At 24.0% G+C, this 16,340-nt stretch overlaps 3 protein-coding genes across 3 annotated transcripts in view; all 3 read right to left on the minus strand.

The window, feature by feature from the left end:
• Window positions 1-1,136, minus strand: part of LOAG_17491 (serine carboxypeptidase S28 family protein) — a gene marked incomplete at both ends in the record, with an annotated part of 6,196 nt that extends 5,060 nt beyond the window's left edge. The window contains 3 exons of the mRNA XM_020450153.1: window positions 215-316; window positions 393-486; window positions 1,042-1,136. Coding sequence (XP_020306219.1) covers window positions 215-316; window positions 393-486; window positions 1,042-1,136 — 291 coding nt within the window. The remainder of the gene's footprint in view (window positions 1-214; window positions 317-392; window positions 487-1,041) is intronic.
• Window positions 1,137-3,620: 2,484 nt separating this feature from the next.
• On the minus strand, window positions 3,621-10,492 carry LOAG_06858 (hypothetical protein; the record flags this gene model as incomplete). The annotated part of the gene is made up of 12 exons (XM_003142394.1): window positions 3,621-3,755; window positions 4,068-4,152; window positions 5,101-5,224; window positions 5,574-5,658; window positions 6,076-6,261; window positions 7,179-7,357; window positions 7,421-7,578; window positions 7,792-7,895; window positions 8,662-8,844; window positions 9,770-9,863; window positions 10,092-10,183; window positions 10,388-10,492. The coding sequence occupies 12 exons, from the start codon at window positions 10,490-10,492 to the stop codon at window positions 3,621-3,623; spliced, it is 1,530 nt and encodes a 509-aa protein (XP_003142442.1).
• A 1,018-nt stretch (window positions 10,493-11,510) lies between these two features.
• On the minus strand, window positions 11,511-14,989 carry LOAG_06859 (TK protein kinase; the record flags this gene model as incomplete). Its single annotated transcript, XM_003142395.1, has 6 exons — window positions 11,511-11,606; window positions 12,284-12,503; window positions 12,737-12,927; window positions 13,688-13,811; window positions 14,271-14,476; window positions 14,834-14,989. 6 exons carry the CDS (start codon window positions 14,987-14,989, stop codon window positions 11,511-11,513), a joined length of 993 nt encoding a protein of 330 aa, XP_003142443.1.
• Window positions 14,990-16,340: the final 1,351 nt, after the last annotated feature.

Here is a 16,340-nt window from a genome sequence, read left to right on the forward strand (position 1 = left end):
ATTTTCTGTCTTTTGTTTTTCTTTTGTTTTTTTTTTTTGCAACCTTATGCCCAAAAAACGAGGCATTGTATCTAAGGATACCGTACCGTCAATAGTGCAATAGTGCTGTAATCATTATAATTCAAAATTCAGTGATCATTTACACTTCAAATAATTTAGTAATGTCGTCAAATATTCAAAAACTAGACATAATCATATAAGTCCATAATAGTACCATATAACTTCGTTTTCCAAATGGTTGCGATTCACCGTAGTATCGATGTTCTGCGAATACGATAGCAGCATTGAATAGTGGTGCTAAATCCCACATAATACCCTGTTAATTTTTATTAATTGCAAATTTACACAATTGTTGTTAAATTAATTTTAAAAAAGAAAAAAGGTAGATTTACCGTCATTTGCGCAAATGTTTCAATATCTCCCTCATTACCAGCATAGAAAAATAACGGTCCATCACAATTAAAATAGGAATAATTTACTAAATACCTTAAAAAAAAAGTAAGGAAATTTGTGCTTTTTTTTTTTTTTAATATATAGAGAGCAATGAAAAACTATGAAAATATAAATTTCAAAAAAAAAAAAATTAGGAAAATAAATCAATAATTTATATACTGTTTGCTTTTCGAGGAATTTTTCACTAAAAAAATATCGATTAAAAATATTAAACGATAATAGGAAGAATAATGTACATTAAAATAATATCTTTTCAACTTTTAAATTTCACTCCTTCTTCACTATGTCATGTCACCAAAATAAATTTATTAAAACTTTTCAAATAATTAATTACATTTTCGATATAACGTATTCTTGTTTTGAAATAATTCTTTATATTTCCGGAATAATTTATTATCATTTACCAAAAATCTTTTATATAATTTCTAAAAAAAAAAAAAAAAAAAAGCATATACTATTAGCAAAGTAAGGGAACTTTTTTTTTCCTTTCACATTCTCTTTGCCATATTTTTATAAATTTTTAAAAAAAATCAAAATTTTCAGAAACTTTAATTTTATCAATTTTAACATACAAAAAGAATTGCTCACTTAAGACCAAATGTATCCAAATTTCGATAATTGAAATGATCAATTGGCATTGATTGATACCATTTAATATCCCATTCATAATTCATTGCTTCCATTTTATTCATTGTTTTTTTTGTCATCCATATATCATTCGATGAATTACGAATGAATGTTGGAGGAATGAAATTTATAATTGGAGGAAATAGACCACGTTTTTTAACATTATCACTAATACTTATCACTCCTACGATTAATCCTTCTAATAATATCAATGGTAGAAATGGATAATAATGGAAAAATGATGCCATTTTCCTGAAAATTTAATTTTTATCAGAGAAATAATAAAAATGAAAAGATGATGATAAATTTCGAAGAATGATAAAAATGAACGAATAATCTAAATCATTGCAAATATAAGTTTCAGTTTTTATCCCTTATCTGTTAATAAATAAAAATAAGAAATCCATCATTTAATTAATAATAATTTCAAGAAAAAAAAATTATTAACCGTGTGTAAATAAAAATTTAAAAAACATGGATGAATTTATTATATTTCTAAATAAGGATTCATCTTAATGTAATTAATTAATTACTAAATCAAATTACTTAACACAAAGTAATCACTTTATTCAATATTTTATGGATGAATTATAAAAATATTGGCTGAAAAAGTTTTTTTTAATTAATGATAAAATTGGAAATTTCTATAAAAATTTTTATATGTTTACTTTCCGTATTAAATTGGGAAAATGTAGAAATTATATAATGCTTTTGTATAGAAAAAACTGACTGTAATTGATAAGACAAAAGCCATCCTTATCAGTTAGTGAAGCTAAGAAATGCTTCATTGATAACAACAATAATAATAATAATAATCTTTTCTCTGTTCAAATAATTTAACAAACAAATACAAAATTATTGCTTTATCTTTTATTTTCTGAAAAATCCATTTTAATAATTCAATATTATAGCTAAAAGAAACGGAAAAAAAAGTAATAAAGATAATGAATGAAATTTCAAACAAATTTACCACTTTGAAAAGAAAATGAAAAAAAATTAGTTGTAAAAATAAATAATTTAAAAGTGTAAATGTTTGCATTAATTTCATCCTACGATAAGTATTCCACTTTTTCTTTTTCTTTTTTTATTTTGGCGTTATTATGTAAAAAAAAATTTGTAAATTTTAATACTGTCATAGTATGAGCCAGTTGAAAAGGTATGCTTTGATTTTAAAAATTTTCAAATTGCATTTTTTAGACTAAAATTTTTTTTTTACTTTTGAATTTAACATATTTCATATTGCAATCTTTCCTTTTGCCTCTTAAATGCAAAAGTAAAAATAATTCCAAGTATTGCATTTATTATCACTTAAAATTTATCATTCATACTAATCTCTACTTCTATCATCTTTTTTTTTTTGGGAGGTTTTATAGCAATTTTGAAAATTTACATTTATGTATGCTTTTTGTATTCTATTTGAGAATAATAAAATACAATATTAAATGATGCAATATAATACTAATTATAATACAGATCAAAATATCATATAATATGGAATTAATTATAATGCAATGTTAATATTCAATTAATATTTTGATATGATAATATCTATTATAATGTATTACCAAATATGATATTTAATTATTAATTTAATATAATATCACTTATAATGCATTTATCAAAAAATCGCATAATATCGATTTAATCATAATGCAATATCGATATCAAATAAATAATTGGATATGATGATATCAGTTATAATATATTATTTCATTTAATATCATTTTAGTAATTTTAATATCGAATTATTAAGTGTTACTTATACGAAGTTATTAATTTAATATAAAATAAATTATAATGGAAAGATTAAAATATAACATAATAATCGAATTAATCATAATGCAATATCAGTGTCAAATAAATAATTGGTTGTGATAATGTTAGCTACAATGTATTATCAAAGTGTTGCATGTTACCAAATTGTAATTTTAATTCCAATTACAGTATCAAAAATATCATATTAAAAAAATCCATAACTCGATTGGTTATTTTTAAACACTGATTGATTAAATCATTAAAATGATGCAATGTTACAACACATTTGATTTTGAATATTTCGTTTCTTTTTTTGATATTTTCATGTTTCATAAGGAATCGAATACAAATGAAATGAAAACCGATCATAACGACTTGTTTGTGATTACATCAATTGGAAGATAGCAATAAAATAAAACCGGAAAATATTCCTGGTTATGAGGAAAAATTTCTAAATTATAAATACAATTATAACAGATATGTATGCATTTTACTTATGAAGTTTTCTTTTTTTTTCTAGAAAGATCTTTCATTTTTTTTTCAATTCAAAGTAAATCAAAAAAAAATTTTTTTCTACCATTCTATTGAATTGCTATAAAATTTATTGATTAAATGTGGAAATTTTTTTTATTTTTTAAAAGATTAAATTATTTCAGTTCGTACAATTAAATTTATTTTTCTATTTTTCATTCTTTTTTTTTCGTAATATTTGTCAATAAAGCAAGCAGAAAAGATTTTTTATTTCGAAAAGAATAAAAGAACAATTTGAATTGAAAATTTAATAATTAACTTTTTTGTTTCTTCATTTTTGCTACTTTTAACCAATGTTTGATGCATAATTTTTCCAACAATCTTGCTTCTTTCACTGATTTCGTATCCAATTGATGCTCACCACGTAGATCGTAATGATGCGCACCATCCTTAAAATTCATACTTTTTATTGAAATTGTTTATATAATTATTCATTTAATATTGATTACCTGTTAAAATATTAATTATCTGCCAATATTTCCAATAATTTAAGCATATTATTTAACAAATATTTTTACTTACCTTTGTGAATTGAATATTTTATATTTCTTTTTTTTGCTTTCTTCTTAAGTTTTTTCGTAAGTTCTTAAATTTTTTTCTTATATAAATGAATCAAAAATATCAAAAAAGCTCGTTCACTAATTAATGATTAATAATTAGTTGAAAAAGATGTATTTTTGAAATGATTAAAAAAAGCTAACCTTAATGATAATACTAATTAATGGTCCTATCAGTTGTGATTTTAATGACCAACCACCAGCAGACCATGGATCCAGATATCCGTTACTTCAATTTTTCACAATTCAAAATTTTAATTCATTAGCAAAATAAAGAGGATGAAGATTACTTGAATAATTACAATACTTTAAAGCAATTATCGATAAATTCTCATTTTAATCCGATTTTTATTTCATTTCAAAATTCCTCTTTTTAAATGCATTTTGCTCTCTCTGGAAAAATTAATTATAATCAATAAAGCAAACAGTAATATCGATAATAAATTTCGATCAAGGAATTTTCATCAAATTTGAAAACATACTGTATTAAAAATTTTCACTATTTGTTGTAAATAAATACGGAAAATTTCCCTAATAAAGAAAAATAATTAAAATTCATAATTAAATTTCTGGTGATATAATTAATTTGCATGTATCAAAATGGGTTATGATTAAGATTAAAAACGATCCAAATTCTTTTCTGTATAAGTAGGAGTACTATCAGTGTATAAAATTTGTATTCTACTCATTATTTAATCAATATACCCTAATTACCTTTACATTATAAGCGCTTTATCAATGTATGCTAACCAAAAGTATTAATTATTGTAATTGTTAAAGCAATCCTTAAATGATATATGTGTAAATCTATCGTATAGTAAAATAGCATTTTTCCTTTTTTTTTTTATTCTCCAAATTGATGTTATCTAAAATTTAGCTTTGAGTATTGTATTTTATAAATCTTATTAATTATGCAACACTAATATTTTCTTTGAGTTTTTTTTCTAAGGTAACGATTTAATTATTCAAATTTGAAATTGAAATAAAGAAAAATCTTGCAAGTGTATGTAAATATTGCACAAAATACTTTCAAGAATATATAAAATTACCATTTCAATATTATTATCTAAAATAAGCATCAAATTATTGAGGAAAAAAAATCGAAATTCTTAAATTAATTAAAATCATTAATATTTTAGCACATTCTATAACATCATTATAAATGTAATAAAATAACCTGAATATAATATTTGTAGCCGTTGGATATTGATTACCATAATTTAAAATACTCCAATGTGGTCGCATTAAATTTTTTGTATATCCAAGTTTACCAAATGCATTGATACAGTATGATTCTTGATCTAAATTTTTGGCCCATTTTGGTAATATATGGCAAATTACCAAAATCATTATGTACATTATTCATTAACAATATATTGCTATTCAATGGGCTATTAATTACCATAATTCGTCTTTTTTTTTCTAACTGAAGTTTTGATTAAAACATTATTAATTTGGCTAATTAAGTACTCGTACTATTATTATGAGATTTATATTTAAATGTTTTTTCTTCCTTTAAAAGTTAGTTTTACAAAATTTGTAGAAAAGATTGCTAAAAATTGAAAATTAGGAGAATTAGTGGTAAACCGAATTAATTCATTAAAGCAAAAGATTAATAAAAATGAATTAAATTGAAGATTGAAATAGTACCTTCAAGAGTAAATGGGCAATTTTTAATGAAGAAATCATTAGGTGGACCACTGGAACATAGTTGCATGATCATTTCAGTGCAGGACTTAAATAATATTTTGAAAATTTCAATTTCTTTTTTTTGTTAAACAAAAAAGATAATCCTAAATGTTGGAATGGTGTTAATTAACTGTCTACAATTATATTGGAATAGTGTTAATTAACTGCCTACAATTTGTATAGTTATATGTTCCCATAATCATTTATTACATGAACTATTAGCTATCAAGATAATTAAGCAATTTTGATATTCTCACAGTAATTTATCGTATTTGGAAGATTCGAAACATTTGTTAGCTTGAAAATGGCGTAAAACGAAAAATTTATGCCACAACTTTTTTTTCTTGATTTGTTAAATTTTGCATTCTTTTTTTTTACCAAAAAAAATTTTTAACCTCTCAAATTCTATTTGCTCATTTCAAATTTCAATTAAAATTTTCAAACATAAAAAAAGGAATAATACCTGCCATGACCAACCTATTGGATCACCAAGTGCTTCATATGCGGTATCTTTACATACTTTTGGATCAATACAAAATTGCTCCTTTTGGCCTGTATAATTATAATAAAGGTTCATTATCCCATACATACTTTGCGCCAATTCTTTATCAGTTTGTTTGTTAGTATTGTTGAAAAATTGACATGCAACCTTGAAATATGATAAATAAGATTACACATACTAATTACATCGATTACTTAAATATAATAAACTTCTTATAACCATTCATTACAATAAATTAAAATTGCATATACTATATTTGGGATATCTCATATCACCAGATATCTTACTGAAATATGATAAACTTTTATTACGATAAATAGGATTGCATGCAAGTATAAATGAGATATTTCAGGATTTAAAATAAGGATATATTTTAAAGCAAAAAAAAAATACGATTTTGGATATTTATTTATGCATATTGTAAGAGTTGCATTAGATAATGATATGATTATAATTTTCAATCATTGTTAAGGTAAGAAAAAAAAAGTATTGAAGAAATTTTTTGTTTTTTCTTCTAAAAATTAAAAAAGTAATAAATTTATTTGCACAAAAAATTTGCTTAGCAAAGAAAACAAATTAAAATATGCAGGAAAATTTGCTTAGCAAAGAAAACAAATTAAAATGTGCAGGAAAATTTGCTTAGCAAACAAGACGAATATGCCAAAATGAAAAAAAAAATACATAATTGTAAGTTATATTCATTGCATGAATTAAAATGTATTTCAAATTAACGTTAATCTAAAATAACTACAAGATAAAATTTAATTTTCCGTAACAAAAAAGTAAATTATAAAAGATATTTAAAAAGGGTTATAAAAATTAATGGACGGAGTTTCATCTTTTTCAAATTTAAGTATTAATGTTCTAATTGCATCTTTTATCACCAAATTGTAATTAATTACAATAAAAACATTGCAATAAATTGTAAACTGATAATTCCACTGATAATTTTCGAAACATTTTGGTAATTTCGGGACGCTTCATTGCATATAAATAGAATAATCGATGCATAAAATCAATTATTTGTAAAATAATGCTGAAAAAAAAGTGAAATGAAAACTAACTTTAACAGGCCATCCTGGAAGTTTAGCTAAATAATTGCTCGGATATGGATAATTAACCATAGCCATTGATTGAAATATATCTTCAAGGTATTCTTTAAGCATTATCCAATCAGTATTGCTTTTCAAGTACGATTTTTTATCCAAATGAAATAAACGATTGAGATAATCTCGACCAGATGCTAAAAAGACAATAAATAAAAAAAAATTAAAAATTTTCGAGGAAGAAAAAATTAAAAATTGACCTGTTGAGGATAAATTTTTAAGTGCAATCCATCCATTAATTATATTTCTCTCGATGCAACCGGAATTCACAAAAGAACGTTTAACAATATGACTATATGCATCATCCGGTACAGACATATCAATAAACCAAAAAACCGGAGCACTTGATGCTATCGATCTGAAATATTGCCATTCCTTCATTTTTTAGTTTTCATACAATTATCAAACGAACAAGCAACATTTCTACCTTTTCAATCTTTAAATAATATTATTGATTCAAATTTTCAATTTTATGAAAATAAATTTTACAACAAGAAGATTTGTTGAAGGGAATTTTTTCATGAAATTAAGAAATAATTTAATAAAATTAAAAAATTTTATAACAAAATACCCTTCAACCAAATGTGGATATTTGATACGCATCCATGCAGCAAGCATACCACCATATGATCCACCAAATGCGATAACAGATGAATTTTGAGCCATTGAAAGATACTGAATTAATTGAAAATGTAATGATTAACATCATTTCTTACAAACAAATTAAATTTAAAAACAAAAAATGTGATAAACTATCGTTGCCTTACAAATTTTATAATATTTTAATTTGCAATTTTACAAAAATTATCATAAATATCAAATGTCTATAAGTAATAATACTCAAAAAAGAACATTTGTCATTGACAGATACTACTTGCTTACATATATTTGTCTCTTAAATATACTATATGCCTACGTATATTTGTCACCCACATATACTATTTGTTCATATATATTTGTCACCCACATATACTACTTGTCACCCACTTATACTACTTGTCCATACATATATTTCCTACCCATAAATAATTAGTTGTCCACATATATTTGTCACCCACAAATATCAAATTAGTCTTCCGTAACATTTATTGTTCATGTATTGATTTTTGTAAAAGATTCTTCAATACGTATGAAAATAAAATTGATTAATATAGCAAAATTTGCAAAGCCTAAATCATCAAATATGTAAAAAGTTAATTGAAATGATAACAAAAAAAATTCAATTAAATAATATCTTTTTTTATCAATTATCATTTCAGTAATTGTTTTTATTTGATTTTACTAAAATGACCATAATAAATTCCCAAATATCTATTAATATAATTTAATTTAATAGCTTAAATTTTAATATTTAAAGTAGAATTTTCATTCTTTCCCATTTTTTTTTTCAAATAATCTTTCTTTAAAAATTTAAAATTTAAACAAAAAATTTGAAATTTACTTTATTTTTAAGATGATTTATGAGGAGTGCAAAATCACCCAATGCTTGTTCGGATGATAAGTAACCGAAATTTTGAATTGTTATATAACTTTTATTACCGAATGGTTGTGATTTCCCATAAAATCGATGTTCAGCAAATACAACCATTGCATTCAATTGTGGTGCTAAATCCCACATTAAACCCTTAAAATAGAAAATATTTTCATCTTTGTACTTTACATAATTTTATTTTATTAAATAAATAAATGTATGTGAAAAAAGGAAACGATAATCTTAGAAAAATTCTGATGAATACTTTAATCATTTCACGTAATACATCGATATCTGTTATTCAATAAGAAATTGATAAAAAATCAGAAATCAAATATTTAATCTAATCAATAATTATCTACGAAAAGATAATGAATGCTATTGGAATGAAATATTTCACCTAATCAATAATTGTTCAATAAATAAATAATGAATGGTAGAAATCAAATATTTGATCAAATCAATAATTGTTTATGAAATAGAGAAATTTCTGCTTTTTCCACCATACATTATTGACCTAATCAGTAATAGCAGGGAACATAATTTTGATCCTGAGTTATACATTTGAAATTAAATAGGAAATCGATAATAAATCAGAAATCATTTGAGCAAATCAATAACACCTTGGGAAATAAGTAATGAGTTATAGAAATAGAATATTTAAATAATTATATACTAAATAAGCGCTTAATAAAGTGTGCTGCTCATAATACTGTAATATTTAATAAATAATAAGAATAAAATGTTTAAAAAAGGAACAAATAAATGGCTATCAAACAAATAAGTGATGAAAAAAAGTAATCAATGAAATTCGGAAAAGTTGAATTTTAGCAAAATTAGTACTAAAATACTAAATAAATGGAAACTTAATAACAAGGTACTTAATGGCTGAATATTTAAATAATAAAAACACCAAATCCTATTGAATAACTAATTTCACAAAAGAAAATCATGGAATGCTGAAATAGATTTGGAACTATACGATAAAATAATTAATCCATTAACAAATATTATGCTGACGAAGCTCAAAATAAGTTTTTCAGTTTAATTAATCAAAATTAAAAATTTTTAAACTTACTGTATTCTGTGCAAACAATTCAACATTTCCTTCATTACCAGTGTAGAAAAAAATTGGTCCATTATGAGCGAAATAATCGGTGTTTATTAAATAACTTAAAATTTAAATTTATAAAATCAAAAGATAAAAAATATCAATTAATGAAAATATTAAAATCAATAGGACTAAAAAATACAAAATTAGCTATTCTTTTAGAATTTTTAGCCTTTTAATCTTTTGCAAAAACAAAAAAAACTTTCGTCTTCAGTTTGAATTTTATAAACCCAAAAAAAATTTCATTAAAATTATGAAAGAAAAAAATTATTTAAAAATACAAAGAAACCGTAAGCGAAAAGTTCGATTGTCATGAAATGAGAAATGATCAATGGGTACATTTTCCAACCATTCTTCGGACCATTTGTAATTTTTGTCACCCTTAAAAAAAAAAGTGGAAAAAAAGAGCAAAAAAAAAGAACTTAAAAATTTTTTGTCATATTTTAGCACATTTAAAAGAATGTTAAAAATTTTTTGTTTAAAACTTTTTTTAAAAGAACCAAAGATTTTTAATTCCATTTAAAAAACAAAAATTTTTCGATCGATATTATAGAAAATTGTCAATGAGAAAAATAAATTTTATACCTTTTTTTGCTGTAATTCAATACGAGTTACAGGATCATACAAACGTAATGCATTTCCATTTCCAATAAGTAATATTGTAACATATATTATTGCTTTCGTTAGCATCGAAAAATATTAGCAATATTAGTAATTATCCAATAATACTATTGATGAAAAAATTTGTTTAAAAAATGAAACAATAGAAATGAATAAATAATAAAAAACAAAATGAAAAATTGACAAAAAATTAAAGAAAAATTAAATCAGAAATTAAAATTTTCATTTGTTATTTAAATAAAAAAGCGATTGATTCAAAAATAGTTTAAAAAAAGACTAAGATTTAAATTTTAAAACGAATTAAATGATAATTGAGAGGACAGAGATGCGAGAGAGAAGAAAAATGTATGAAAAAAAAAAGAAATTGGCAGATGGCTCATTAGACAAAAAAGGTTTGGTAGATGGCTCATTAGACAAAAAGGTCATCGGATAAAAACTTGGACAATCTATGTGTATGTGTTTAAATTGTTGGAATCGATAACTGAGGGCATTTGCAATTTGAGGCGTATATTTTTTGAGCAAATGTTAGCTGGAAGAATGAGCAACAGCTGATCAGTAAAAAAGAATTGAAAAGGTCAAAGTTTATGCAGCAGTTAGTAACATTCTGTGAAAACAGTTGCTTTCGCTATAACTTTTATATTTAGCTCGAAAATTCAAAAAATTAAAAATTCTCAAGTTTAAAATTCGGAAATTCTAGTTAGCTCAAATTTAAAAATTGATTTGTTAGAAAGTTTGAAAACAATGCATGAATCATCTAAAATATCAATATTAAGAATTATTTATTTATTCGCAACAATTGACGTTATAAATTGTAAACATTGAAGGTTTAGCTAATATCAATACTTTAAATTTTTTATTGCAAAAGTAAATTTGCCATATATTTTAAATTTAAATTTTATCGATTAACTTTCAGTTCCTTCAAATTCTTATAGCTAATATGAAAATAATTAAAAAACTAATCAACCAAAAAACAATTATTATATGTAAATAATCATGAATGAAATTCGGAACAAATTTTCAGGCATAATTTATTCGATAAGTTGATTAGTGATATGATATCAAAGGTTGATAAAGCATAGTGAAAAATTTATGTTGCTGGTGGAGAATAATTTCGAAGATATATTTTGATACTCTTTAGACGACCACGAATAGCAATATCTTCACTGCAACATGATAATATCACCTGAAATTACAGTAAAACTCTGTAACAATTCAAAATCATATGAAATTCCTTTGAATAATTGTAATGATAGTGGTAATGATAATGAAATGTAAGGATGGTAGTATGGTAATGATAGTGATAATGATAATAATGCAATGTAATGATATTAGTATAACAATTATTTTAGGCTAATAAACTGTTAGTGTGAAGGTTAAATTTGAAACTTTTCGCGCATATTTCATAACGAATCAATGGATTAAATTTCTTTATTTGAAATTATTAACATCAAACTAATTCGATAAACGAATTTTCCTTCCGGATATCCCATGAAATGTCCTGGTTAATTTTATCTATTGTTTCAGTTCAAGAATACTATATTAATTAATTAATAATTACACCAAACAGACTTAACATAATCCTTCTGTCAGATAATAAAGATATCAAAGAAAAATCTTTAGACAAAAAAAAAAAAAAAACATCAAATATCATAATTTCTTTTTATAAAAATACATTTAGTAAAACAAATTAAAATTTAAAAGTTTGAATCATTCCGAATGATATGATATGCTATGATTCATTCAATTTTTTATTTTGTTACTAAAATATATCATTTCAATTATTTATTTACACAATTAATTAATTAATTCCGATAAATTGCTTGAATGAAAAAAAAGGATGTTTATGCTAAATTAACTTACATTACGAATTTCATTCGGGACTAATTCCGGTTCAATATATAATGGATTCTGTATACGATATTGAGGATTTCGAATATTATCAGCAGGTTCATCTTCAAATGGTAATGCACCACCATGAAACATTGACCAAAGTATAATCCCGAAAGAATAAATCATTCCTGATGCATTGTACGGAGCGGAAGTATTGCCTGAATTTGATAAACATTCGGGTGGTAACCATCTGAAAACATTTAGCTTTTTTTCATATTATTAATTTCAAATATTGAAGATTATTTTCTTTTTCCTTTTTTCAAATTTATTATTCACTAAATATTATAATATATTGCAGTAATTAAGAAATTATATTTGATATATATATATCAAAAAAAAAAAAAATTCGGATTATTAAAGAAAAAAAATTGAAACTTAAAAGTGGAATATTTATTAGATATTAAATTTTAATTTCAAATTAACCTGCATTGATCAATATCATCAAGATCAACATATGTTGGATATAATTCACCCATACTTAATCCATAAATTGCAATTTTTACATTGTAATTATAAGTAAGTAAACAAACATCAATTGATAAACGATAATGTATAAAGCCATATTTCTCAAGATTTCGTAAACCATCCACTATTTGTGCAGCAAATTTGCATAGCTAAAAAAAAATAAATACTAAAATTTTGGTAGACTATCCGTTATTTGTGTACCAAATTTACATTACTAAGGAGGTAAATGATAAAATAAAATTTTAGAGATTATTTGTTACCTGCATAGCAAATTTGCATTGCTATAAAAAAAATAAAAAAAGAAACTGAAGTTATCTCATTTAAAATATCCTAATTATAAATTGATATCATACCAATATTGCTACATACTGTATAAAATTGAAAAGTTTTAGAAGAAAATAATTAATTGATTATACAAATGTAGGAAATCTGAATAAAATAATTCAAATTAAACTGTACTGGAAATGAATTACTGAAATGCAACAAACAAATCAGAAGTTTTCATTCATCATGCTAAATTATATTATCAATCATTACTAATATTATCATCCAATTATTTATATAATAATAAATGAAATTTCAATTTAATTTCCCTCCATTTTTTTCTCCAATGCTATTCATAATAAATTAATTCATTTCTAGAGAATATTGCTTTAATTAGTCCGTTGTTTGACCATAAGAATGAACAGTCATTAATTAGAAATGGACAATAGTAAAGCAATTAATGTGCTTTTATTTAATTAATTCTTTAGGCATAGTGATTTTTTGCATATGTACTCATTTTGGCTTTAGCCAAATTTAAATAAATCCCCCAAGTGTGGCTTATTCCATTTTCATCTGCTAATTTCGAGTAAGTAAACTTATGTAACCTTTTTTTTTTCCCACAAAATTGATTTTCATATTAATAACCTGATCCTGTGGCCTGAAATCTGTTCGAACAAAATCAGCAAGTGATCCGTAAATTATATCTTCAAGAACTAATGATACATTTTCAGGACCATGCTGACATATACCCCATAATCGCCAAATTCTTCTGAACATACAATAATTTTGCAATAAACAGTTCCGGAAAATTGCAATCTTCCGTAATACACTTTTGAAACCCAGTTTTTTTTTCTTTTTTTAACTTCAACTTATCCTTTTGACATAATTATCAACATGAAATTTAAGTTCGTAAACTCCGAAATAGCAAGTTTTTTGGGAAAATTATATCACTATGAGATTTACATACAAATTTTAGGATCACATGTAACATACAATGAAAATTATTGATTTTCATACTTATCTACTATAGTTACATAGACAGATTAAAAAAAAAAAAAAGAACAATTAATATAAATTATTTTGAAATTTTGAAAAATTAATTAATCAGACTCCCTTTATACATGAAATAAAATTGATGTATTATCAATTTTAATCAATTCATCAATTTATTTATTTCTTCTTATTGATTTCATTTAATTGTTAAAGGGAAAATTTTCAAATGGCTAACACTGATCCAAATCGTAATCGTTTTTCCGCTTCATCAATCAAACATTTCAATTCATTAATGTTACAATTAGCTATGTTCAATTCAATTACCGGTATCCAACGTTTCTCATCAATATTTAGTGTTTTTTGTGAAAGTGTACCCAATGGAAAAATTGCATCATTAATTGGAAATGCATGAGAAGAAATAATTGGCATCTTTTTGGTTAACTATAACAAATATTTTTTAAATAAAAATTTAATTTTTTAATTTTTAAATTTTTGCAAATATTTTAATTTTACTCAAAATTCTCACCATTTTTTTTTACGATAATATTTTTTTTTAGCATAAAATAAAAAAGTTTTGATAAACATTTTTGAATATTTTATATCGGTTAATTATGGAACATTTAATGAAATTAAATAAAATTAACTTTTTACCAATACTTATTTAGTTGCCAATTACACATTAACTATGCTGAACTATTATTATCATTATTGCTCTGATTATTATTGTTATTATTACTATTACTATCAGACTTTTTTATTATTATTATATTACATCTAAAGTTTGGTTTAATTTGAAACCTGTTCCGGAATGATTTTCCACGGTCGTTCAATTGTTTTCAATAATCGTTTTTCGATATATTGATGTAATGTGGTATTATTACCATTCCAAATTTTTAAAACTTTATCACGATATGATACCTGAATACGAATTAGTTCCTTCCATTCGTTATCCATTACAAATTAAATTTTGTTCTCGTTTTTTAACAAAAAGTCCATTAAATTTTAAAAACTAATTAAATAAATGCCCAAACATATATTGAACACTGACGGAAGATTCCTGAATTTTTTTTTTTTGAAAAGCAAAAAGATGCAGAACTTACTCTAACTTTTAAAATAATTTCATTTGGTTCTAATACAATCAAGTACCAATTTGATTCCAGATTTATTTCCCCTTTTGATTTTGGACATGATATCAACAAACAATCACCTACTATTAAATGCTAGAGCATAGGATGAAAATTTTAAAATGAATTGAATTAATTAATTTGAAAGAAAAAAAAGATTTTATATTATTATTAACATCTTTATTAACTTAACGCCCTTCTCCGTGAACAACTCTTTGTTGAGGACAAGATGCTTCAATCCTTAATGCGATTGCGAACTATGCTGGCGATGGCATATGTCTCTACTAAGGTCTCCTATGTCGAACAGGTGTCAATTGAAGGGTCAGACAAAACGTATCCACGAGCAGGATAGGCTCACTAGCCTACCGGCAATCATCCTTGGAGAAGGACAACTCTAACTCTAATGCCGGGCAGATGAAGCTTCTTTAGTCCTGTAAGATTATTCATCTAAAAGAAAGGTGCTCTAATTAAGGACTTTCCTGTTACTGTCCTAACTTACTAGATCTTAGCAAATGAATTTTAGGTGATGAAGAGTTGGATCAGTTTCGCGCACGTTATGTCTCATCTAAAAAAGTGTACTGCATGGGCTGGAAGAATACACTCATATTTGTAGCATTTGTAGTAAAAGTCTGGGTAGAGGAGCCCTTCCCAACTTTTCAGTCGTAAAGTCTAGTTATCATAATGATAATATGATAATATCCATTATTAACACTTGATTAATTTTTGATCGTGAGCAGAGAAAAAAAACACATTTGACTTATTTTTTCACTATTCAAAAAAAATTCAAAAATTCGAACAAATTAGCAATGAGAAAGGAATTAGTATGAAGAAGAAAAATTACCTAATTCAAGAAGTAATCGTCTTTGTAATTTATTATCATCAAGCATACTACCAAAGAAATATGGTATTGAATCTAAAATTTCCTCAATACGTCGCATTCGTTGATTGACACTAGTTGATGGTACTATCCAATTCATTAAATTACTCCTATTACTTCCACTATTATCAACACCAAATATCCGTTCATTTATTGATTTATCATTCTTATCGGTATTGTATGAGTTACTGCAAAAAGAACAACGATGTGTCATTCTTATTGGTACTGTATGAGTTACTGAAAATAACCGTAATGGAAAGTTCCAATTCCAGAAATATCCACAATGAAAGTTACGGAAATATCC

Source organism: Loa loa, assembly GCF_000183805.2.
Source record: "Loa loa unplaced genomic scaffold supercont3.82, whole genome shotgun sequence".
Lineage (NCBI taxonomy): Eukaryota > Metazoa > Nematoda > Chromadorea > Rhabditida > Onchocercidae > Loa > Loa loa.